Source organism: Sprattus sprattus (genome assembly GCF_963457725.1).
Source record: "Sprattus sprattus genome assembly, chromosome: 1".
Lineage (NCBI taxonomy): Eukaryota > Metazoa > Chordata > Actinopteri > Clupeiformes > Clupeidae > Sprattus > Sprattus sprattus.
Genome location: NC_137920.1, coordinates 66,034,960 through 66,057,873, shown reverse-complemented (window position 1 = coordinate 66,057,873; position 22,914 = coordinate 66,034,960). Strand labels below are relative to the sequence as shown.

General features: G+C 40.1%; 1 protein-coding gene across 1 annotated transcript; it reads right to left on the bottom strand.

Annotated features, from left to right (window-relative positions):
* On the bottom strand, positions 1–21,145 carry LOC308371106 (monocarboxylate transporter 8-like; the record flags this gene model as incomplete). Its single annotated transcript, XM_080845894.1, has 10 exons — positions 1–23; positions 2,130–2,235; positions 2,335–2,530; positions 3,318–3,477; positions 8,596–8,817; positions 10,532–10,760; positions 11,067–11,213; positions 13,987–14,461; positions 14,892–15,036; positions 20,848–21,145. The coding sequence occupies 10 exons, from the start codon at positions 21,143–21,145 to the stop codon at positions 1–3; spliced, it is 2,001 nt and encodes a 666-aa protein (XP_080702020.1).
* Between the last annotated feature and the right edge of the window lie 1,769 nt (positions 21,146–22,914).

Below are 22,914 nucleotides of genomic sequence, written 5' to 3'. Positions count from 1 at the left end.
TCATTGCTGCAGCAGCTCATGGCCTGATGGATGAAGAGGTCGTCACACAGACACCCACACTGTGATCAAGGAGGCTCCCCTTCTCGAAGGTCAACTCCTCTGACTGGGTTGAGAAACTAACACATAGAGAGACAGTTTCCAACACATATGCACACATCAGGCAGTGCATACAGGTGTGTAAATACAAGGGTTACATTCTGATGGAAAATCTCTATCTCTCTCATGAGGGTGAACTATTACTTAAATAGACCAGACAGATCAGACCACAGGTTATAACTCAATAAGAACATTTTTGAAGATGGGTCCAACAAAATTAGTCTGAAGACACATACAACCCAGACTGTTGGTTATCAAATGATTGTAATGATACTAGATAGATGAAACCAGACTGAGGGTGTAGATTAGAATGATTCATAAAAAGAATAACAGTGAGATGCACCAGGAAAAAAAGCACAACAGGACACAGCAGGCAGGCGATCTGATTATGGGCATTAATCTTCCAATATGTGTGCAAATTAAAAGATTCGAGTGTTATAAGATGCTCGCTTGCAAGTCATTCGTTCATGAAGATTACCATAGAAGTATTGTTGACCTTGATTTTCTGTGTATTATGGTATTGAAAGAGATGATTGTAGGACTAGTATACGTGCAAAAACACACCATCTGCTTTTGTTTTGGCTTCACTTGTAGAGTAAATTTAAGTTGTTACAGAAGTTTAACATTTCTCAAACATGAAGCATCTGTATCTGGGATCAAGACCTACACAAATCATTATCAGGGGAAAAGATATTTATATTTGTATAATTTAATAATGAGGAGACTACTATTCTGGTAATGCTGTGGTTCATTTCAATATTGCAAAAGAGCTTGTTTCAAAACATTATGCGCATGTTTGTGGAGTTATTTATGGGAACTCATTTGTAAGTTTATTGGTGGATTGGTTGATTGAGTAAACTTGATGCATAGTTTCTCGTATCCTCTGACTGTATCCAACAGAAGTTCAAGGAAAGAAAATATCCCATGCCGAAAATGATTGGAATATTACAAGCAGTGTAGCCAGGATACCAGCCCAAACATGAGTATGACATCGTCAGGCTACAAGCAGTGCCTTATAATTATGCAATTCTTAAAAACTGCCGAGAAAACAGGTGGGAGACTAAAACGAGAAGGAATTTGGCTATGTTCACTGGTGTTAAATACTGCTAAGTGCTAAGTCGTTATGCCATGCAAAGTGACCATTCTGGATGACATAGCATGAATCAGCGATGTTCAATAATAATAATCAGAACAACTGTGTGCAAATATCCATTTGTCACACATATGGTTGGTGTGGAAAATGTTAAGGTCAAAAAACGGAAGCAACATTTGAGTCCTGCAACAAGTAAGCGCACCTATTTTTTGCATTTCCCCCAGATCATTCTCTCATTACATCAAAAGTACACGAACACATTTTAGGATCATTTGTGTCCACATATAATGTGCTTTTTAAACTATGTCACACTGACATACACAGTATATATCCGTGAACATAAAACGCTGTGAGATGTTCGGTCCCCTGTTTACCTCATACACCCTTGAAATTCCAGCCGGGTGACCTTCGTCCGCCTAGATGTAGTTATTATCGACATCGCGGCATATATACCACAGGATCACATAAAGAATGAGGAGGATGGCGAAGAGAAACAGGCCGATGAAGATAGCTTTAGTAAACGGGGAGACCATTGACTGCATGGCAAGAAAAGACTGCAGCTGAGACAAGGAGATGCTCCTCACCTTTTACAAATTCAAGCGGCGTTTCCCGACGCATCTGACAACCAGCGACTTTGCCCATGAGTCGTTACAAATCTATGTATTTTAATATTTATATGTTGATATATATTTTTAAGTCTGTTTTATAAATCACCTACAATCCTTTATTATCTCTTCAAATAAAGCAAAAGGTTATTACTTAATTAGACATTCTAAAGTAGGTTACAATTTCTTTTGTCCTGTTATTGCATTTATGCCACATTTTACAGAAAGACTTTAACTTGCTTGATCATCTTAAATGTAAATGCAACAATGATATCAAACATACCATGTAATTAATGTTTAGCAAAAGTACATTTATTTCTATTAATCACTCTCACTTTCATCACCGTCATCATTGTCACCATCACCATCACTTTGGTCATCATCATTGCTTTCATTGGAGCTGTTGTAGTTATTGGGGATGAACACCCCAGGGATGGCCATCTGTGAGGTTATGACAGTCACACCTATATTCTCAGTGTTAGACTTTGTTTCCAGCAGTTGCGTAGGTATCGCTGTTGGGTTTTGGTGGGCTTCGGATACTGGCAAACCTGTGGACATTTCACCTGTGGTGGCCGATTCAATCGGCAACTCCACACGGCGTATGTTACCTGCCAGGATTCCGACCAGCTCCGAGGCATGCCTCTGGTCGGTTCTGATCTTAAGGGAGAACTTGTGCTGCTCCGCCTTCCCAACTGAAGCATCCACCGTTGGGTAGATCTCAATCTCTGTCAGCCTTCTATTGGCACACAATAAACACCAACAGCTGGTCTGAGTCTAATTTAAATACTGTCCCTCTGTGTGGCTGATATATTTGAGGCTAATATATTCCACCAAAAAGAAGCATCAAATGTGCACTATGAATAGCAAGGCAACTGTTCAATCCCAACTACCCAACAATCCTACATTTTGAGCCTACCCCACTTCAGGAGACATAGCACAAAGGGATACGCCAAGCTAGGTACATAACCCTTATATTCCATATCAGGGGGCTACAATCATGACTATGTCCCCTGTGGTGTATCAACTCTCAGAAAAATAGCCTGTGATTGGTACATCTAGAGCTTCAAACCAAGACAAAAGGACTTGCATTTTGGTGACATAAACTAGGCACTTTGAGCGGGTTACGGGCTTTTGCATGTTATCCATTATGTAGTGCTGTTTGTAGGAATTGTTTTGAGAAATACACTTGCTGTTTTGAAAATGTTAAGGATGATTCAAGAAATGTTCTGAGGTGACTGAGAAAAACTGTGAATGCCGGCCTACAATGAAACCCCCCACACTATAACTGTTTCCAGTCACTGTGTCATTGTATTTTTTTAATCTATAACCACAATAGTCTCTCGATATGGTGACTCAACTGGCACCAAAAACATTCTGCTCTAGTAACCTAACCTAGGCAGCTTCATATGAAACTACTGGTCAAACATTTGCCTTTACTGTACTGTAGGTTACATTGGATAAAAGTACAAGACTGACAGCAAAATAATAGCACCGCAATTAGCAGAGAACGGGTCAGAACATACTGTGGGGCGGACTGTCTGTATTGTCTCTGGCGCCGCCACACCCAGCAGACCGCCGCAAGAACCAAGACGAGTAGAACCAGAATCACCATGAACACGATGAACACGTCTGACCGAAGCCAATCGGCCAGGGAGCCGTACTGAGAACCTCCAGTGGCCATGCCTGCAACAGAGAGACTGTGGTATTATTCAAAAGGTTTAACCACAAGGATGTGCAAAATAATGCTACTTCCTTTTAACTGCTCTGTTGTTTGGCTGATATACGTAAAAGCATGGGTACTGCCTGGGGCACACCTTCACAGCATGTAACAGCATATATCCCTGCTATGCCATGCATGACAGACATTATCAGTGTTAATCTTGAGTTACAAGGCATGCCTCATTTAACACACAAAGACTGTGATTCAACAATGGCCTTCAGCTCAGCTTATTCATAATAGCGTAACGAAGAAAAGTAAGTGTGAAATGTCTACTAGTATTACTGACAAAAAACCTAATTAAGGTGTCATTACCAATAATAGAATAGAATATGATGAATGAGACATGTAGGAGTTTGGGTGGTGCTACTCCATACTCATCCCCGTTCCAGCCCTACTGTAAAACAGGATACGTTCATTAATTCCCTACCTGTTTTGTTTAATTGACACAGTGGTTCTGGGAAGAGCTGGAGCAAATGTCTTGATAAGGCTGGAGGAGATGGAATTTGGGTTTTGGGATGCACTTTTTGCCCTGCACAGCGAGAAGGAGCCCCTAAACCAGTCAGTGGCTGAATTCAAAAGGAGACTTTTAAAACCTTTAAAAACAAAACCTTGGTTCTACTCTGGTAAGTGCAGCCCAACCTGAGGCATGCATAGATCTGAGGCTCTGTAGGGGTTCTCTCACATGGGCGCCCATGAGCTATGGGGGTACCTGCAGCCTCCACATCACACTGGATTTGCCTGTTTAAACAAGGTAAGTAAAGGAGTGTATGAGGTGTGTTAGATACAGTAATAGTGCAAGGGGGCAACAGCTTCAAATGAGAAGAACTGAAGACAAAACCCACACAATATAACCAGAATAATCAATTCTAAGGCAAATGTGACTGGAGCCTGGAGGTTAACAGAAGTAAATTCATCAATATTCACATTGCATTGCATTTAATTGTCAAGTGAGAGTAGAACGATGAAGTAGCATTGATGACAAAGTAGAACGAATTATTCATTTTTATTACCCTTGTCTCTGAAATGAAAAAGTAGGTTGAATTAATGGAAGTAGCTATCGCCCTCTCTGCATAGAATATTAACGTCAGATCACCAGGTCAATAATACAAATCTTACCTTAAAGGTAACTCTTTATGAGTTTCGAATTTCGTATATTCCACGCATCCCATTCACATTGGAAATCGGAACCAGATCGTATTATGATGTCATGTTCAGCGGCATATAGCGGTTGACGTCACAAACGACTTTATTTTATGGTCGCAGGAGTTTGCTTTTAGGTGGCACGATGAAAGGGTAGGCTGAAAGGGTATTCTTTGCGAGCAGAAAATCATCCTTCGAGCGAAAAAAAAAAGTGTTCACGCGTGTATTTTAGACATTCGAGAGAGAGAGACCAAGTCAGTCTCTGCGCTCGTAGTGGTTGAATTTTATATCGCAGATGCTAAAATTTAGTGCGCAGACGAAATTCACGCGTGTGAAAACCTGAAAGTTGCTCGAGTAGATGTTTTTTACGCGTGTGAGTTTTGGCACTATTCTGACGCCATAAACAAGGAGTTATCAGATGTGCTCTCCTTTTATGATTATTTTGGCTGCACATTTAATGTAAACAAGAACTGTTTTTGCGTCGTGATATCTGAAGGTTAAATCTTGCCTGTAATATTAAGAAGCACAGAATATGATTTTAATTGGTAAATGGTGAACTGTAAAAGCAAAACAATGATTGCAATTGTAATCGCACGTCTTTGCCAAAAGTGAAAGAAGCGAAACTGACGATTTGTTTTGTACAAACCGTAAGCTATGGCTGTTCTAATACAAATATCCAGTAGGTGGCAGTGTTGCATTGTTCAGCAACATTGCAAGCGTGATGCAATGTAGTTCTGCTCAATGCAAGATGAAGGTACAGAAGCGTCTAAGCAACTTATGGTTTAAATTTCTAATAGCTACTCTTCAATGTACTTGTGACTGTAATACGCGTGTAGTCGTGGGTTTGAGTAAACACTTCCCTTCGAGTTTGTAATATTAACCTAAACATAGCACAAAAAGTTAAAAAATGTGTCTTTTGTAGATTATTTCTCTGTTGTAACAATGCTTCTTGGCAATAAATCGTATACCGTTGGAAAGCCTGTTTATTTCCCTTTAAAATGTTGCAACATTTGTGAGGAACATGCATTTTGGGGATGAGCAGCAGAGCCGAGTATGTGGGTTACACACATGAAAAATGTCCAAATCTTCTCTGCCAATGCCAAACAGCTTATTCTGTCATTGTCTCTTGTTTAGTGTTTGGTGGATTGGATGATTGAAGTTTGAAGAAACAAAACATAACAATATTAGTTACGAAGAGAATTAATATATATTACATTATTGTCATTACATTGGGAATTTAATTATTAATCATGTTGTGCACTGCTCCAGAGTGCCATTTGGTGGTGGGGCCAGGCCCTTTTTGGTACTAGTTAAAAGTCCTGCTGACACATTTTGGACTACTTGTAGCTTGGAGAATGATTATTGACACCTAAAAAGAGTGCATTACAATAGTCCAGTATGGAAGGTGCAAAAGCATGGACCACCTTCTCACAGGAAATTCCACACTTAAGCCATTATTCCTAGTAGATAAGATGAGGCACTAACCACAGAAATGATCTGCTTATCAAATTTGCAGTCAAAGTTAAAAAAACAACAGCATGGTACAAGTGGACCAAGTACACTGCTAATGTTAACACTAGCGGTTGGGGAACCAAACATCATAACTTCCGTCTCGTCAAGCTGGTTCTGTTAGTGACTCTGGCACGAACAGCACTCCCAAGCTGTCCACACAAGTGTTCAATGGGGTTGAGGTCGGGACTGCTGGCAGGCCATTCCATCCTCCAGAACCTCCAGTGGCCATGCCTGCAACAGAGAGACTGTGGTATTATTTAAAAGGTGTAACCACTCCCAAATTCTGGAGGAAGTCACTGATAAACCCCACTCTGTGGGGGCAGGCGTTATCATCTTGGAGGATAGACTTCGGTCCCAGACTGTGGAGATGTGGGATTGCCACTGGTTGGAGAATCTCATCTCGATATCTCTCTGCATTAAGATTGCCTCCAATGATGACAAGCCGTGTTACCAGGCAGAGGTAGAGAAAATTTGGCACATTTTTCATGGGCGCAACCCACATACTCGGCTCTGCTGCTCATCCCCCAATTGCATGTTCCTTAAAAATGTGGCACCATTTGAAAGGGAAATAAACAGGCTTTCCAACAGTAAAATATTTATTGCCAAGAAGCATTGTCACAACAATGAAATAATCTACGTTTCCTTACTTTTTTGTGCCATGTTTATTTGTGAGAGATAAGCTGCCAGCTAAGCTAACGTCTTGCTTTTCACTGGTAGGCATCAAAACCTTAACTACCCTATCTATATAACTAGGTACCTTTCGTTTGTCATAAACGTTAACTACCTTATCTATATAACTAGGTACCATTTATTGTGTGCAATAACCTACATTAATTCCCCAGATCATATATATATGTATTAATACAAATATTTACATTTTGTGTAGAGTGCAGTTCTGTTTTCCAGCTGGTTTAGTTGCGTATCATCTGAACCCAACCTTTTTTTTGCACAGCAATCACATTCAACTTAAACTCCAAAACTTTGAGTTAAGAGGTGCCACAGAATGCAATTCAGTATTTGAAATTGTTCTCTAATGTCTAGATAGAAGGTTTGTGTAGCCCATGTGGCCCATGTGTAGCCCATGTGGAGCCGCACAAAAAAATTGACAGTCCGCACTGCCCTGCATTGCCCTGGCTGCCACACATAACTGGATTCAATGCAGGGCAGACCACCAAGACCCTGGGAAACCAGAGAAGGAGTATTTCAAAGTGCTGCTGGCTGAACAAATGATTGCTTAGGCACAGGGTGGTTGAGGTCAACAGGTTGCCAGAGATGATGAGATGGGCACTGACGATGAAGAATACACTCCAACATGGAAGAGGAGGCCTGTTGAACCAGCCCAATGACAATGTCAAAAATATGGGGCACTCCATTTGACAAAGACGGTAGAGGCAGGAAAGAAGGACGCAAAGGTAAAACATTTGTGAAGTGTATTATGTGACATGTTTTTGTGTTTGTCAAAGGCAAAAAACTGTTTCCTGTCATACCATGCATGAGCTGTTGTTATTGCCTTGTGTGACGTTCCCTAATAGCCCAGCTTTAGATGATTATCAAGAGTTCAGAATGCATGTGATTTTTTAAAATTACGTTTCAGTGTTCAGATGTGTTTCCTTTATCTAACAAGTTTTTTTAATGTCAATTATATGAACATCATTACATTTTGTGCTAAACTTTTTTTTTAATCAATGTTTTCTTTGAGCCACGAAAATGTATTTATCCCAAAAAAATCGAAATATGAAAGACCTTTTTTCCTCTGGGTCTCAGGATGGTATGTCTTTGCATGAAGTATCCTTCTGTGGAATGGATATTTACAAGGAAGACTGTGTGGATTGACAGTACATTTTGTTACACATCTTTTGCTGATTTAGTGTTCTGTCAGAACTATTTAGTTAAGGAGGCAAGTGAAGCATTACAGGCATAGAACAGCCTTCAACAGTTAATTGAAACCATTCAACTTCCAGACACGTTGTCAATTATTTCCAGCACACCATGAAGAGTGAGTCTTTAGAGAGCGGTAAACACCCAAATTAAAAAACCTTCTTAGTGAAAATTGGAAGCATAGGAAACAGTGGACTGCAGCACAAAGAGCTTTCTGAACTTAGAAGTTTCCTTCTCAATCTTCACACAAGCCCCAATGTATAATACCCAAATGAACAAGTGAATTGCAAAATATCAGTCAGACTGCACAGATGGAACATAATATACAGCTGTAATATTATTTTCTGAATATACCTCTGACATTTTACAAATAAAAACAAACAAAATATACCAGGGGAATCCCCAAAACTATTTTAATTACATAAGAATAAATATACCCACTCTGTACAGTCTGTTTCAGTGGGGAACACGTCTTGATTTTCATGCAATGAGAATGTGAGACAGTCCAGTCCAATGCTTGCGCCTGGGCATTTACAGATGTGTTTCCTCACCCTGTATAACTGCCAACTGGTCTCCGCTGGCTGCACTCTGATGCTGACTAAGCCCATTCTCATATCCAGCACCTGGTGGCTTGGGGACCTCCTGAGCCTGGTTGGCCTGATTTTGGCGAGTCATATGCGGGGCAAGAAAGAGAAGAAGCCCCCCCACCATTGGTGGAATGCCAGCCAAATAAAAGGCCAAGTGGTAATCTCCGTGGTAGTCATGGAGCAGTCCTGTGGAGGAAGAGCAAGGCTTTACTCAGAGCCAGAAGAACTCTCACTTCACTGCATAGCTACGTACATCTGTTTTCTGAAATCAGACCTGAGGATCGGCATAACTTATCCACTTCTGTTCTCGCATCTGTTGCCCATTGGCCAAATGTTCAAAAAGTAGCTATGCAGATGACCCCACAGGTGTATCTACCGCAGTTCTGGTCATGGTGATCTGCAGACCCTTCTTGACTTTAGGAAATCAAATACTGGATGTTATATAGCTTTCTCAAACTTAATGAAAACGAGAAGTTATGATGTTTGGTTCCCCAACCGCTAGTGTTGACATTAGCAGTGTACTTGGTCCACTTGTACCATGCTGTTGTTTTTTTTAACTTTGACTGCAAATTTGATAAGCAGATCATTTCTGTGGTTAGTGCCTCATCTTATCTACTAGGAATAATGGCTTAATTGTGGAATTTCCTGTGAGAAAGTGGTCCATGCTTTTGCACCTTCCATACTGGACTATTGTAATGCACTCTTTTTAGGTGTCAATAATCATTCTCCAAGCTACAAGTAGTCCAAAATGTGTCAGCAGGACTTTTAACTAGTACCAAAAAGGGCCTGGCCCCACCACCAAATGGCGCTCTGGAGCAGTGCACAACATGATTAATAATTCAATTCCCAATGTAATGACAATAATGTAATATATATTAATTCTCTACGTAACTAATATTGTTACGCCTTTATTTCATGACAATCACTCTTTGAAAAGACATAAGCGGAAAATTAGGCTGCATGGGGGTGTGCACATCGTAGCACTGGATCCAGACATGGCAAGAAACGTCCAAGTTTAACGTTAGAAAGCTTAAGATCTTTTTGGACAATACATCATTAATCAATACTAGGGGGTGGGAATCTCTTGGCACCTCACGACTCGATTCCGATTCAGAGGTCAACGATTCCAATTCTAAACCGATTATCGATTCTAAACCGATTATCGATTATTATTATTATTTATTTTTTTATTTTTATTTTTTTATTTCAAAATCGATTACATTAACATTTGTGTGACTTGTTATTTGTGTTATTGTTTACAAATTAATTTTGCTAAGAGATTCACATTAGGCTAGTAACTGTAATAATGATGTTTTTTTGTTTTTTTTTAATTAAATTTTTTGGAAGGGAGGTGGGGGCACGTCAAAGCAATTCCGTTTAAGGCCCCCAAAAGGCCAATTGATTTAAAAAAAAAAATGTATCCTGTTAATTCAGAATGTGATTTACTTGAATTTGCAGATAGCAATGTTACGTTGTGTTTATTAGACAAGCTTTTAATATTGGTATATTTTGGCATAAGTGTGCGTGCGTTATTCGTGCGCTATTCAAACCAAAATAATGGTGGGTAAGATTTTTTCAGGAAGTTGTTATCTTCTCAGTGCTTGATTTCAAAATGCCAGTGAGATAGTTGCTTACAAATCAAGGTTGTCACTTTTCGGGACACCTTAGTTGTATAAAGACATGTAGTTGCAGGAAGTATGAGTGCATTCACTTATTTAAAGAGGCTCGCTAGATGGATTCCATGGATTTTTATGTTTTTACAGGTTTTTAATCTAATGTTTTTTCTAACTTTTTGTTAGTCCCCTTGAACAAAAACATCTGCTAAATACCATAACTGTAACTCAATTTAACTGAACTGTAGTTTACCTCAGTCACAATGAACTGAAACAGATGAACTGACCTGCGAGGGGAGGCCCTGCAGTCATGGGCAAGGCCATGAGCCCCAGCAAGTAGCCAATTGCCTGTGATGCGTGCTGGGGCCCCACCAGCTGGAAGGCAATGGGGGCCATAAGGGAAATCAAACAGCCATCACATAGCCCCAGGAGCACACAAACAACCACCAGTGCCTCAAACACCACACACTGGGGCATCAGCATGGAGGTCAGGCCCAGGAGCATGAAGGAACCAGCCTAGGGAGAAGATAGGGAAGATACATGCACGTTATGTTTATAATATGACATGTGCATAACATGTATCTGCAACCAGATCACAGCCAATGTTCACAATGTATATCACTCTTGCTTCACAGCAAACATGTTTAGAAGTAGTCACACTTCCATTAATACCTATTAACACCAAACTCTACTGTGTGCATTCCAGAAGGTTTGCGTGATAGCTCAAAGCTGTTGGCTTCTTGCCAACATACATTATATCATACTCACTGCATCATCTCAATGATGACCTTTTCTGTGTTCCAGGAAATGCTCAGAAATCACCTGAAAGTAGATTTTGCTGATGCCTGTTATCAGATCACTCAATCTTCCGCAGGCGAGACGCCCTATCCCAGAGCTCACACCGATTGTCACTAGCAGAACCCACTCTGTACCAGTGTTTTCCGAGAACTGCTCTTCCACGAAAGACATCTGTCGGGAACACACACACCCAATCATTCATGGTAGAACTGCATCATTTTCAAACACACCCCATGACAGGCTGTTCCCGTACAATGGAAATATGCCGAAAGCAAGTCCTGGCAATCCTGAATCTTAAACAATGATCTGATGGTATTCTGATTGACAGCTGCGCATGCAGAAAGTTGTCTTGTACTTATATATTAGCCAGATTAGTCTATACATACATTGTATAGCACTGACACGCCATTCAGAATGGCACTGAAGTACAAAAGTTAACATGCAAACTTCCAATTGTATCTCAAAGCAACCCTCCATTTGGGGGGGGAGGGGCAGACAACTCCAGGGAATTCCGAACACAAACAAGCCAGAAAAAAAACGTCTCAAGCAGCAAACAGCAAACAAACAAAGAAGAAAACTAACAATGTCCAAAAACTCACAGGAACAACTAAAAAGGTAATTCCAGCGTGCTGAATGACTCGTACACAAGACACAAAGCCAGGTATAAATACTTTAGATAATTAGTCGAGTGACAGCTAGGCAGGACATGAACACAAAAGGTGAGAGGTCAAGGCCCCATTCCTCGTACGTGGTTCAGTTCATGTAGAATATTAGCTATATCTAGAGGTGAAAAGAAATCAACAATGTTGTGTGTGAGAGAGTTAGTGTTAGCAGCCCCTCCTACTCAACGTGCATCGCTGGCAATTCAAATTGAAGAGGCACGTAGACAGTACCAGGATTTCATGTAAACTACAAGCATACTTCATTGGATTACATAAAAACAAAGATTTTCATGACATTATCTGTACAAACTACAAAAATAATACCCTGCTAGGCTACAAAATCTGGAGTAGGTTACAGTATGAAACATATTAAAGATGGGGACAATGTCCATGAAGTTTTTGTTCATTTCAGTAGCTAGCATTTCACTGTTTCACACAGTGTAGCAGCCAGCACAGTACCAAGAACAAGTCTTGCACAGTATGAAACATTTCAAAGCTGAATTTGCAAATGTAAGTATTCCCTATTTTATTCAGTTAATATACATATTATTTGTCTCAAGCAAGTATCCGTAATTCTGATTTTTCAACTCCTTCAGTTGTTAGCTATAGCGTATTCTGGTGGCATATCCTTTGTGTGTATGGAGCAGATTCCTCCTAATGAAGAAGCCACTAAAATTGCGGAACCAACCTCTTTGGACTGAAAGCAGTGAAGACAAGGCAGCTATAATCTTTCACAATTAATTTCTTTCGACATTGTAGAAAATGGCTCCTATACAGTACATGAATGGGCATTCAGTATCCATGTGAAGTACAACTTCATAGAACTTCAGTCCCTGAATAGGTTACGTAGGACTACAACAGATGGGCAGATACAGATATAGTCTTTAACTTTTCTATACCTTGAAATAAATTGCCTTTACCATTGGAAATAATGTTTTCATATGTTATTCATGTGGTTCTTGGTGCAAGGTTTCGTAACAGGACAGGAAGCAATGGTTGCTATGCATTAATCACAATTTACACGTTATAAAGTTCACAGCTAATTTTCTCCCAACTTGATTTTCTAGTAAGATGATGATACCTTAATTATTTTTGCATTTTTTTCTGGATTGCCTGACTCAAATTCAAAGGTGCATTGTGTAGAATTTAGTGGCATCTAGCTGCGTGGTTGCAGATTGAAACCAACTGAATGTACTCCTCACCCCTCCTTTACCAAGCTTGCAGGATAACCTAGAGTGGCCGTCAGTTGTCATAAAAATACGAGAGGCCTTCTCAGTGCCTCAGAGCCAGTGTTATGGATTGTCCATTCTGCACTACTGTAGAAATATGGCGGACTCCGTTGAAGATGAATAATCCCATATGAAGGGGTCATTCTAAACTAATGAAAACACGTAAGTTGTTTCTCCTGATAGATCCCACTAAATCTTACACACTGTATCTTGAACACATTACCCTTTATTTTGAAGATAATTAAGATATCCAACAAAACAATGTTTAATTTTTTGAACACTTGACCTGATTTTGTCATAGCAACTTTTGCACAGTTAACTCCTAAAAAAATGTCCACTACACTAACAATGGGGAAAACATCGGTCTATTCTCATATAATATAATAATCTTTTTTTTTATACACTCAGTTGACACTAATATATTATCTTAGTTTGTTTTGTACTCATCAGCCTGTCCTCAGAGTAGCTTGGCCTTGCCAGAGTAGAACAAGTCCATAAATATCAGCATTTGACATTGTGAATCAATATTGTAGTTAAAGGCACCCAGTGCAACTTTATGTAAACATTCAATGAAAAATAAACATTCAATTTCTAGTCTTTTTTGCACGTAGTAAGTTTCAATAACTCCATACCATTACATATCGACATTCAAGGAGCAAAGATGAGACGTCGTTGTGTGGTGAGAACTGATAGAAAATCGTAAACAACAACAATGGCCGGTGGGGAGAAGCCATTTTTCCATTGACTGGAACCTGCTTTATTTATTGTAGGTTACCAAAAAATAAAGAAAATGGCGGCGATTGTTGTTGTTATCGATTTTCTATCAGTTCTCAACACACAACGACGTCTCATCTTTGCTGCTTGAATGTCGGTATGTAATGGTATGGAGTTATTGAAACTTACTACGTGTAAAAAAGACTAGAAATTGAATGTTTATTTTTAAGCCTCGAAAGTTGCACTGGGTGCCTTTAAGGGAAGGCCGTGCATACAAACACATTTGTCAATGTTGGTTAAAGGTACTTCACATGAAACTTTAATGAAGTGTGCACTCACAAGATGAACATAGGGTACAAAGTACCCCAGCACTGCAGTAGCAACACAGAAGGCCCAGACCCTGTAGATAGGCACATGGAAAACTCCTAGGCCAGTACACTGCTTTGCCCGAGTCAGAAACCTCTGACAAACACCTCCTGCCATCTGATTGGTACATGGCGTTGTGCCGGCTTCGGCATCACGGTTACAGGACATGAGACGTGGACGGAACGTGAGAGATACTAGTGCCACCTGGACCAACATGAGTGTACTGAGAACCTGAAATGTTCTGGCCAATCCCAGTGGTGCCACCACTTCTTTCAGAAGAGCAGGCATCCCCACAGAGAAGAGACTGCTGCCCATGGTAACCAACCCATTGGCCAGGCCCAGACGCCGATGGAAGTAGTGCCCCAGGATCACAAGGGATGGCTGGAGGGTGAACGAGCTTCCACAGCCGAAAAGGAGACCGTACGTGATGTACTGCAGCACCAGAGAACTGTAGTCACATGGTGAAGGTCAAAACAAAATGGATGGACAGGACAGAGCCCAAAAGGACAGTATATTAAAAGACAGAATGGTGAGTAGGCAGAAGAAAATAGAACAGAAGAGAAGAGAAGTGGAGAGGGGAGGGGAGAAGAAGGGTAGGCAACTTCCTATCCAATATATATAACTTATATGAGTGCATTTGCATACAATTCATTATGCTGTATATTCCACCACTAGTGTTATATTTCCTAAAATAAATATTTAATTAATTTAGTATTTGTAGCTTCATTACAATTTGTGGCTTCACCTTCTTCATCTTCATCATCATCATCAACATCTTCATCATTGTTACTGATAGGTTTACGGACAATGCAAGGGCTCACACTAGCCCTCTGTTTCATCTCGTATTGTACTAATGCGTATGGTTAAATGGTTCTCACTTTGTGAATGAGCTGGTAAGGAGTCCCACAAAGGCCACCAGACCACCACCAGCTGCTGTCACGCGGCATCCGAAATGGTTGGTGCTCATACTGACCACAGGGGAACAAAGGAAGATCATACCCATGGCCAAAGCCCCGATCCAAGCTGAGGAGGGAGATATAGATGGAGGTGAGGTTCAGTGGCAAGGCAAGTTTATTTATGGTTCCTTGGGGTCATAATTAGGGATGCACGATATTGAATTTTAGCCGATATCCGATATGCCGATATTTACAAGCTAATTTTGGCCGATTGCCGATACCGATATATACACCTCAGCTTTTTAATTATTGAAAAGACTCTCCTGTACTAGAATGAATCTGTTATTTTGCTAGGGTATTGCTGTAAATACAGGACATTACAGACTTGATTTGTATCATTTTAGAAATAGATATTCACTCATGAAACTGAAATTGTTTTAAATATGGCAGATTTATTTATATTTTCACGTCACAATTTTCATACTTGAACAGTACCTCCTTGAACTTGAACAACTACACTCTGGAAATGCAGCTGGGCTTACTTGGCAAGCTAACGTTGGTTAACTGACTTACAGTTTAATAACGTCCCTTCTAGGATTTCTAGACTAATCTATGTAACGTTTTTGCCAAGTTAGCTGTATAAATTTCATAGATGGAAAAATAAGCCATGTACAGATAACGTTTTACATTGCAACGAGGCATCATCAACTTCTCTGGTGTCACGTAGCATGCTTGGCTAACTTTGCAAGCTAACCTTGGTTCACTGACTTACAGTTTAATAACGTCCCTTCTAGGATTTCTAGACTAATCTATGTAACGTTATTGCCAAGTTAGCTGTATAAATTCCATAAATGCAAAAGTGAGCCATGTACAGATAGCGTGGGCTTGTGACATAGGGTTGCCACCTGTCCCGGTTTTACCGGGATTGTCCTTCTTTTTTGTAGCCTGTCCCGGAAAACTTCAAAATTCTCCCGGGACACGGAATGTCCCGGTTTTTCATGGGCTTTGCTTTGTCAACATGAACATTCCTGATCATAAAATATTTTTTCCTGCAGGTCCATACACTCAAAATATGCGTTGTATCTCATTATGCTCAATCTCTCTCTCCTGCGCAGTCTGCACGGCCACTAGGTGTGTGACGTTGCATAGCCAATCTCGCTCGCGCATTAATTCAACTGATGCTTGCTATCGGAGGGCGTGTGAAAGAGGTTGAATCGCTTACTGCACGTTACTGTAGGTTGTGCTGAATAGAAACAACGTTGACATGGGAGGGGAGACTGAGGACGAGGATGGCACTACTTGAACTGACAGGCCAGTTAAAAAACAAAATTTAAGGTAACACTTGTTTTAATAATGATTGGATGAAAAAAGGAAATTTCTCCAAGTGGCTAAAACCACACCAGGCGATCCACTTTCTGCTACATGTTACCTATGCTCAGTTAAGATTCTCATTAAGCATGAAGTGAAATCTGCTTCGGATGAACATGCTTAAACAAAAAACCATCAGAATCGTGTTCAAGTCACTAGACAAACCAAGGCAATTTCATTCATGATTATAAAATGTTCAGCAGACAGAGTTACTGTTGCCGAATTAACAGCTAGACCTACTTATCATGGTGTGCGACATGGTTACAGCTACCTGTCAAGTGTCACTGATAGCTGCAGCAAAGGGAAACACACAGAATGAATGGAAGACCAGGTAAGGAAATTATTACATCAAGAAGGCCTTAGGCAACTCTAATGTCATCCCTCATGTGTTTAGCTGAGAGGTAGAGAAGGCAAGCACAAGCAATGCACACACCAGTATCTAAGGAACTAGGTAAGCTGTTTCCACTCATGAGATTGCTTTATGTTTAAAATATTGGTGGGCCCAGGGATGGATTGGACGAACAAGCATACTGGGCCACGGCCCCCATGAGCTCAGGGGGCCCCTAAGCCAGAGCCTCTGCATGAAGTCACTGTAATTAACTATTAAGTGTACCTGCGCTGTGTTAGCAAATGTATATGTGCACTGTATATCCTGTTGAGGTACAGGTGAATTAAGTTATTGTGCTGTTGAACAAAAAAAATGTCAATGTCAATTCAATGTAAGGTTTTGCACAAGAATGTTTTTTTTCGGGCGCGAAGAGTGGGGGGCCTTTTACACGGCCAGGCCCAGGGGCCCATGGTTTCATAATCCGTCCATGGGTGCGCCGTGGTATGTCGTGTCATCAATATGTCCAGGTTTTTTGTCAGACACTGGTGGCAACCCTATTGTGACACCTCATTTCACGGGATGTGAAACGTTATATCATCAACTTCTCTGGTGTCACGTAGCATTCAAGCTAACAAGCTAGTGTTGTCTAGCTAACTCCGTAACTTATTAACGTCTATTAGCGCGACAGGTAATGTTGTAAAGCGTGGCACGAGGTTGGTCTGCATCCACTGTATGCATGCAACCTACGTTATGGCCAAGCTGCATCTCCTCCTCCTTCTCCTTCTCCTGAAAAGTTTTCTGACAAATAGGCATTTTGTCATCATCCTCTGATACTGTGAAGTAGGCTACTGCCACACAGCTGACGCTCATAAACATTTGCTTCACGTGCGCATAATTTACACGTCACCTTATGGGCCAGGTATATCGGCAGAAATGTTTCATATCTGCAGATACCGATAATTAAGTTTTGAAGCCGATATCTGCCGATACCGATGTCTTGCCGATATTATCGTGCATCCCTAGTCATAATGAAATGTCTGTTACATACTTTGGTCAAAATACCACAAGGATCATTTAAAAAAGCACTCTTTTTACTCTGCCTAAAACAGCCCTGCTCAGAGTGACCTGCTTTGAGCGCCTAATGCTAATGAGCCAGCTACCCGAGTAAAACTCTAGCTGTAAAGTTAGATCACTGCGAGTAATGCTATGACAACAGTAATGGACCAAGCATGTGGTGTAGGACATAACTCATAGTAATGTATGTTTACCTTCATTAATTACAGTGTTTAAACATTGTTTTCTCATCTAATCTTTATATTTTGTGACCTTTGTATTTTAATAGAAACACAACATTCAAACACACTATAGGCTACCTGCAATGTTGTCAATTTTAAATATCTTTCCTGATAAAAATGTGTAGCTCTATGGAAAAGTGGGCTAGATGCTTAAAGTTTATAAACAGTATAAAATAATATGTTAATAAAAAGAATAAAAAGGATTTACATTATTAATAAGGTTGATCTTGATAATGTTTCCTGGTCAAGGTCATGTATTGTTATGTACCTAATTTAAAATGTATTTTCTTTTCTACTAAGTTCCGGATGCTGTAAATGTTTGCAAGGTGTTTTATTTTGTTTACTATATGATAAGAAACTGAAATGTAAGAGTTAAAATATGTTTAATTTCAAAGCCAATTTGATCGGAGTCAAATGTCGGGGGTCAAGGGTAAATTAATGGTAATCTAGAGGAAACGAGAGACGACAGAGAAGGAGGAGACAACGAACGAGAGAAGACGTATGGAGATTTGCTCGTAACACTACTAAATTAATGTGAGAAATACCCTCCATTAAGCGTAAAATTGTCATTGTGTGTTAGACTAGCTACTATTGAATGTTATAGGACAGTGAACAGTTGTTTAGTCGTGGTTGGATAAATAGTTCGAGCCACCGATTCGCTCTGAAGGCTAATTTGGCTAGAGCTAGCCTAGTATTAAAGGACGTTGGACAAATTATGTTTTAAAGCACCAATAAGGAGTTCTGTTCCAAAACTAGCAAGCGTACTACCTAACAGCCATGCAAAAACCTTGCAAACACCACCAAGAGCCAAGTCGACACTGATAGAAGCTTGCCAACACACTAACTGGTGTATTTTGGGGGACCCTATATTCCGAAATCTAAATATTCTGCAAAATAGTCCCCCTGGCTCAAAACGAACACATCATTTAATTTGGCCAGCAAAGTGGAGACGCTCACCGGGCTATCACGCTTAGGCCTATCACTTTTCCTAGGCCATATTTGTTGATTTAGCCTACTCTGGTTTTGAATATGGGGGAACACCCGTGCGAAGGAAATCACCAGCAGATTGTCGCAGGACATTACAAGCAAAGTTCATGCTTGTAAAATAAAAGCATTTATATGTTTATGATCATGTGATCAATTAATTGGGATGTGCATGTGGGCTATAGTGGTTCACGTTGCTGTCGGAACAGCGGGCTGTCGGAATAATTGGCTTTCGGAAAAATTGCCATGAAACCGTATTTTGGCAGTATAGCTAGCAATGTCATGCTTTTCTTCCATTTTTGCAGCATATTCAGCCCGGTTTAACAACATAAGACATATCCTGGATGGCTAGTGGGAAAGACACAGGTGTTTATTTGTCTTTAACATGACCAAATTCATTTTAGGATCGTACCAAAACTAATTGCCTATAAAACCACACCTCAAAAAGTGTCAAAGTGTTGCATAGTGTTACTTTAATATTTACTTGTTTATGGTTTGATGTTGCTGGGAGAAATAGTAACCCATTAGACTGATTCAGTGCTGTTCCCATGGGCGTTGTCAGTCCAAAATGTAATAACCGAAGGTAACTGACCACAGTTCAGCAAAGTCATGAAATATAAGAGAATCTTTGATGTTTGTACCAGTAAATGGTTCAAAATCTTATTTTGGGAGCACGCTTTAATACAAAACTGAGGTAGAAAGAAAGAAATTAAATTGCCAAGTGTCTCTCTTTGCACTTCAAAGCATATTTAAAAAAGCAGCTACTCCTCCTGTCTAGCCAGTTTATCGCATATTCATAAAACTAAAACTGACTAGTGCTGTCCCGTTGAGAACAGTAGCAGTGCTGAGGTTTGTGTGGTACAGGTAGCAGATTAGACAGGTTTACCCCATTAACTAGATGCTATAGATTTCTTCTATTGGTAATCGCAGGATTCCTGAACACATAACACATTGCAATGAATGTTTTGTTCCCTGCTGATGGTGACAAGATACCAAGGGAAAGGGGGTGGGATATTGTTGTGTCTACCTCAGCATGGCTCTATGTAAGTGGGTCAGACAGTGATTCCCCAGCTTTCCCCCTTCACGTCACATAAAAGACAGCTGCTACGCTCTGATGTTATCTGTTTTCACGTGCTCACAATCTCTGCTGAGATCTCAGGAATTTTGACACAGATGATTGCCAAACTTGTCCCTGTTATGCTATTGCGTCTTTCCAGCAAAGGGCTTTGGACAAAGTCAAAGTTGTAAATGCCCTTTGCACCAACATGCACAATAATGCGTTTGATAGATAATGTTTTGACACTAGCATTCCCATTCACGTCAGAAAGCCTGCACTCAATCTTTGTAGGAGCTACGCTCCAATGCTATCTGTTTTCACATGCTCACAATTTCTGCTCAGATCTCAAGGAGTTTGGCAGAGATGAGTGCCAAACTTGTCCTTATGTACGTATGTATGACAATGAAAATATAAGGATTTAAATGAGGGGAAAGGTCAAGCAGCAGGAGCAGTACGAAAGTGTCTCGCTTGAAAGCAGGAAGAAGTGAAAATTATGAATAACCAGTGAATAATACAAACTCACAAACTTCATAAACGGCACAAATAATGAATGACAAAATAATGGATGACATTCAATCAACAATAAAAGTTGCATTTGGCCATGTACGCTATCTCCCCTGCTGCCTGCTGAGGGTCATTGGAATTACCAATAATGGTAACAAGGCATTGTCAAATCATTGGACATCCGCAGTCACAATGTCCTTACATTACATGTTTATGTGATGATTATGCCCAATCTTATGAGGCAGGGTCCAAGGCAAGAGAAGTCACCATGCTTGGATTAGTGGTTAGTAATTATGACAGACTATTCAAAGTTTTTTCATTGAATATATGGCAGGGGCTCCCGATCTTTCTCCTGTCACCACCACCAAAATGTACTGACATGTGTGCATTCAGGCCACCTACCGACTGCAAACTGAGAGGAATTGCCATTGACGTCTTCATGGACACTGACAAGCATCGTGTGCAAGATGCTGAATGAATTTTGAATACCAAACACTGACCCGTTGCACCAACTGGCTGCCAAAACCACCCACCATCCGAATCCACCCTCTGGGTAGACTAACGTTGCGACTTCTTGAGTGTCTAAAGAGCGAATGCTCATGGTTGGTGTTTCATCTTTAGATTCTCTGTTCTTCCTGGTCAAAGTTTCTCCAATATTATCCTTGCTGGCTGTCTCAGGCTGAGGTTCTTTGGCATGCATGTTCTAAAAGTGAGTGATTTATTATGCAGCTCCACAATGCGGCTGTTTTAAAGCAATTCTACAGCCATTTTGCATTTCTCCTTTGCACAAACTTGCTGACAGAATCAAATGTCTGTGGACTTGTCTGAAGTAAAAACAAACATTGACTTGGCTGTGGTTAAACAAAGTCCGATGTCCAGCTGTTTTGCACTGAGCTGACCTTCACATCTAAACAGATAAGTCAATATATTCAGCTGGAATAATAACTAAAAGGCAGACTGGAAGTGTGAAAGTGAATGTTTTCCAGGATTAAGGAATATGACTGGAGTGGATCTGGCCTTGATCTGAACCACAAAGGTTCTGTCTGCACATAATCTTTCCATGCTGTGAATATGATAGCAAAAAACAAACAAACTGTTGAATAAGAGGCATGAGTTCAACATTTTTTTAAACATTTTATTTGATAAGATCTTTAAAACATTTAAACAATAATTGGGCTAGCTATCCCTTCTAACATATAGGCTAAAGGATTGGCCCTGATCATTATATATAATTATAAAGTAGGGCAGGCTACAAAATAGATAGATCGCCCCACACTTAAAGAACCACTGAATTAAAGGTTTTGTGGATGTAAAATACAAGCTCATTACTCTGCACACAGGCGACTGAAAAATTAACATTCATCATAAGTTAGATCATGATTAGTTATATCAAAACCACACTTCCAAGGCAAGAGCAGATGTTTTTCCATCATTGCTAAACAATCCTAGGAAAACGAACTGGAGAGAGGCATAATGTAACATTTTTTGCATTTGCTGAAGAGGGGGTGCATGCACCTTCTCTGCAGACACATTCAGTCACTTCAGTCAGCCTGTTGCATTTATAAACAGACTGGGGCAGTTACAGTGTGTTTATAGGTGGCTCCAGTATTTGTAATTGGGACTGTGGATGAGCCTTGCTTTAATCATGCATGTGCAATGCATGGCCAATGCACTTGTGCTGACCGATGATTGATAATACTTTACATTACATCTTAATTCCACAAATGCATCTTTATTGCAGTAGGTTTGAAGCTTCAAATAAACCACAAAACAGTACAGCTAAAATAAACTGGACTAACACAAGCAACAGACATTTTTGTATACAGTGTTAAACAAGATAAATAATCGTTTTCTACTACTATAAAGTCTGGCAAGACAACAGGCTTTTTTGAGTAACTTTGACAAGTAAACTAGAACTAACAAGAAAACTGTTTACGTTCAGCTGGCAAGTACTGATGAAAATTTAGACCATTATTGGATCCCACAAAAAAATGTAACAATTTACCTAAACTTACATCATATGGTCAACATAACCATCTCCTGTCCTGTCATTCGTTTCAGGACAGTTGATGTCCAATGATTTGATAGTGATTATCATGACATCTCTGTGACGTGGTACTATGCCGTCATAGCATCATACTGTCATGACAATTACGGATCACTTGACACTTACTGTGACAACTACTTATAGCAGGTTATGGAATCTGCTATGTTTTTAATTTGGTAAGGTTGATATATAATAGAGATTGTAATATTGATATAGTGAAGAACTCTAAATGGTTAAAACATTCAAACTAGTAAGTGTCTGTGGGCTTGGATCAGGGTTTCACCTTTGACCAAGTCTGACAGAAACCACCTAAACTGATATAGGTATGAATCCAAGGATGCCCACTAGGTCCACATCAATCAGTGCAGACTCTCCCTGTTCCTCCAGTGGCCTTTTCCTATGGCATATCACCAAATCAAACA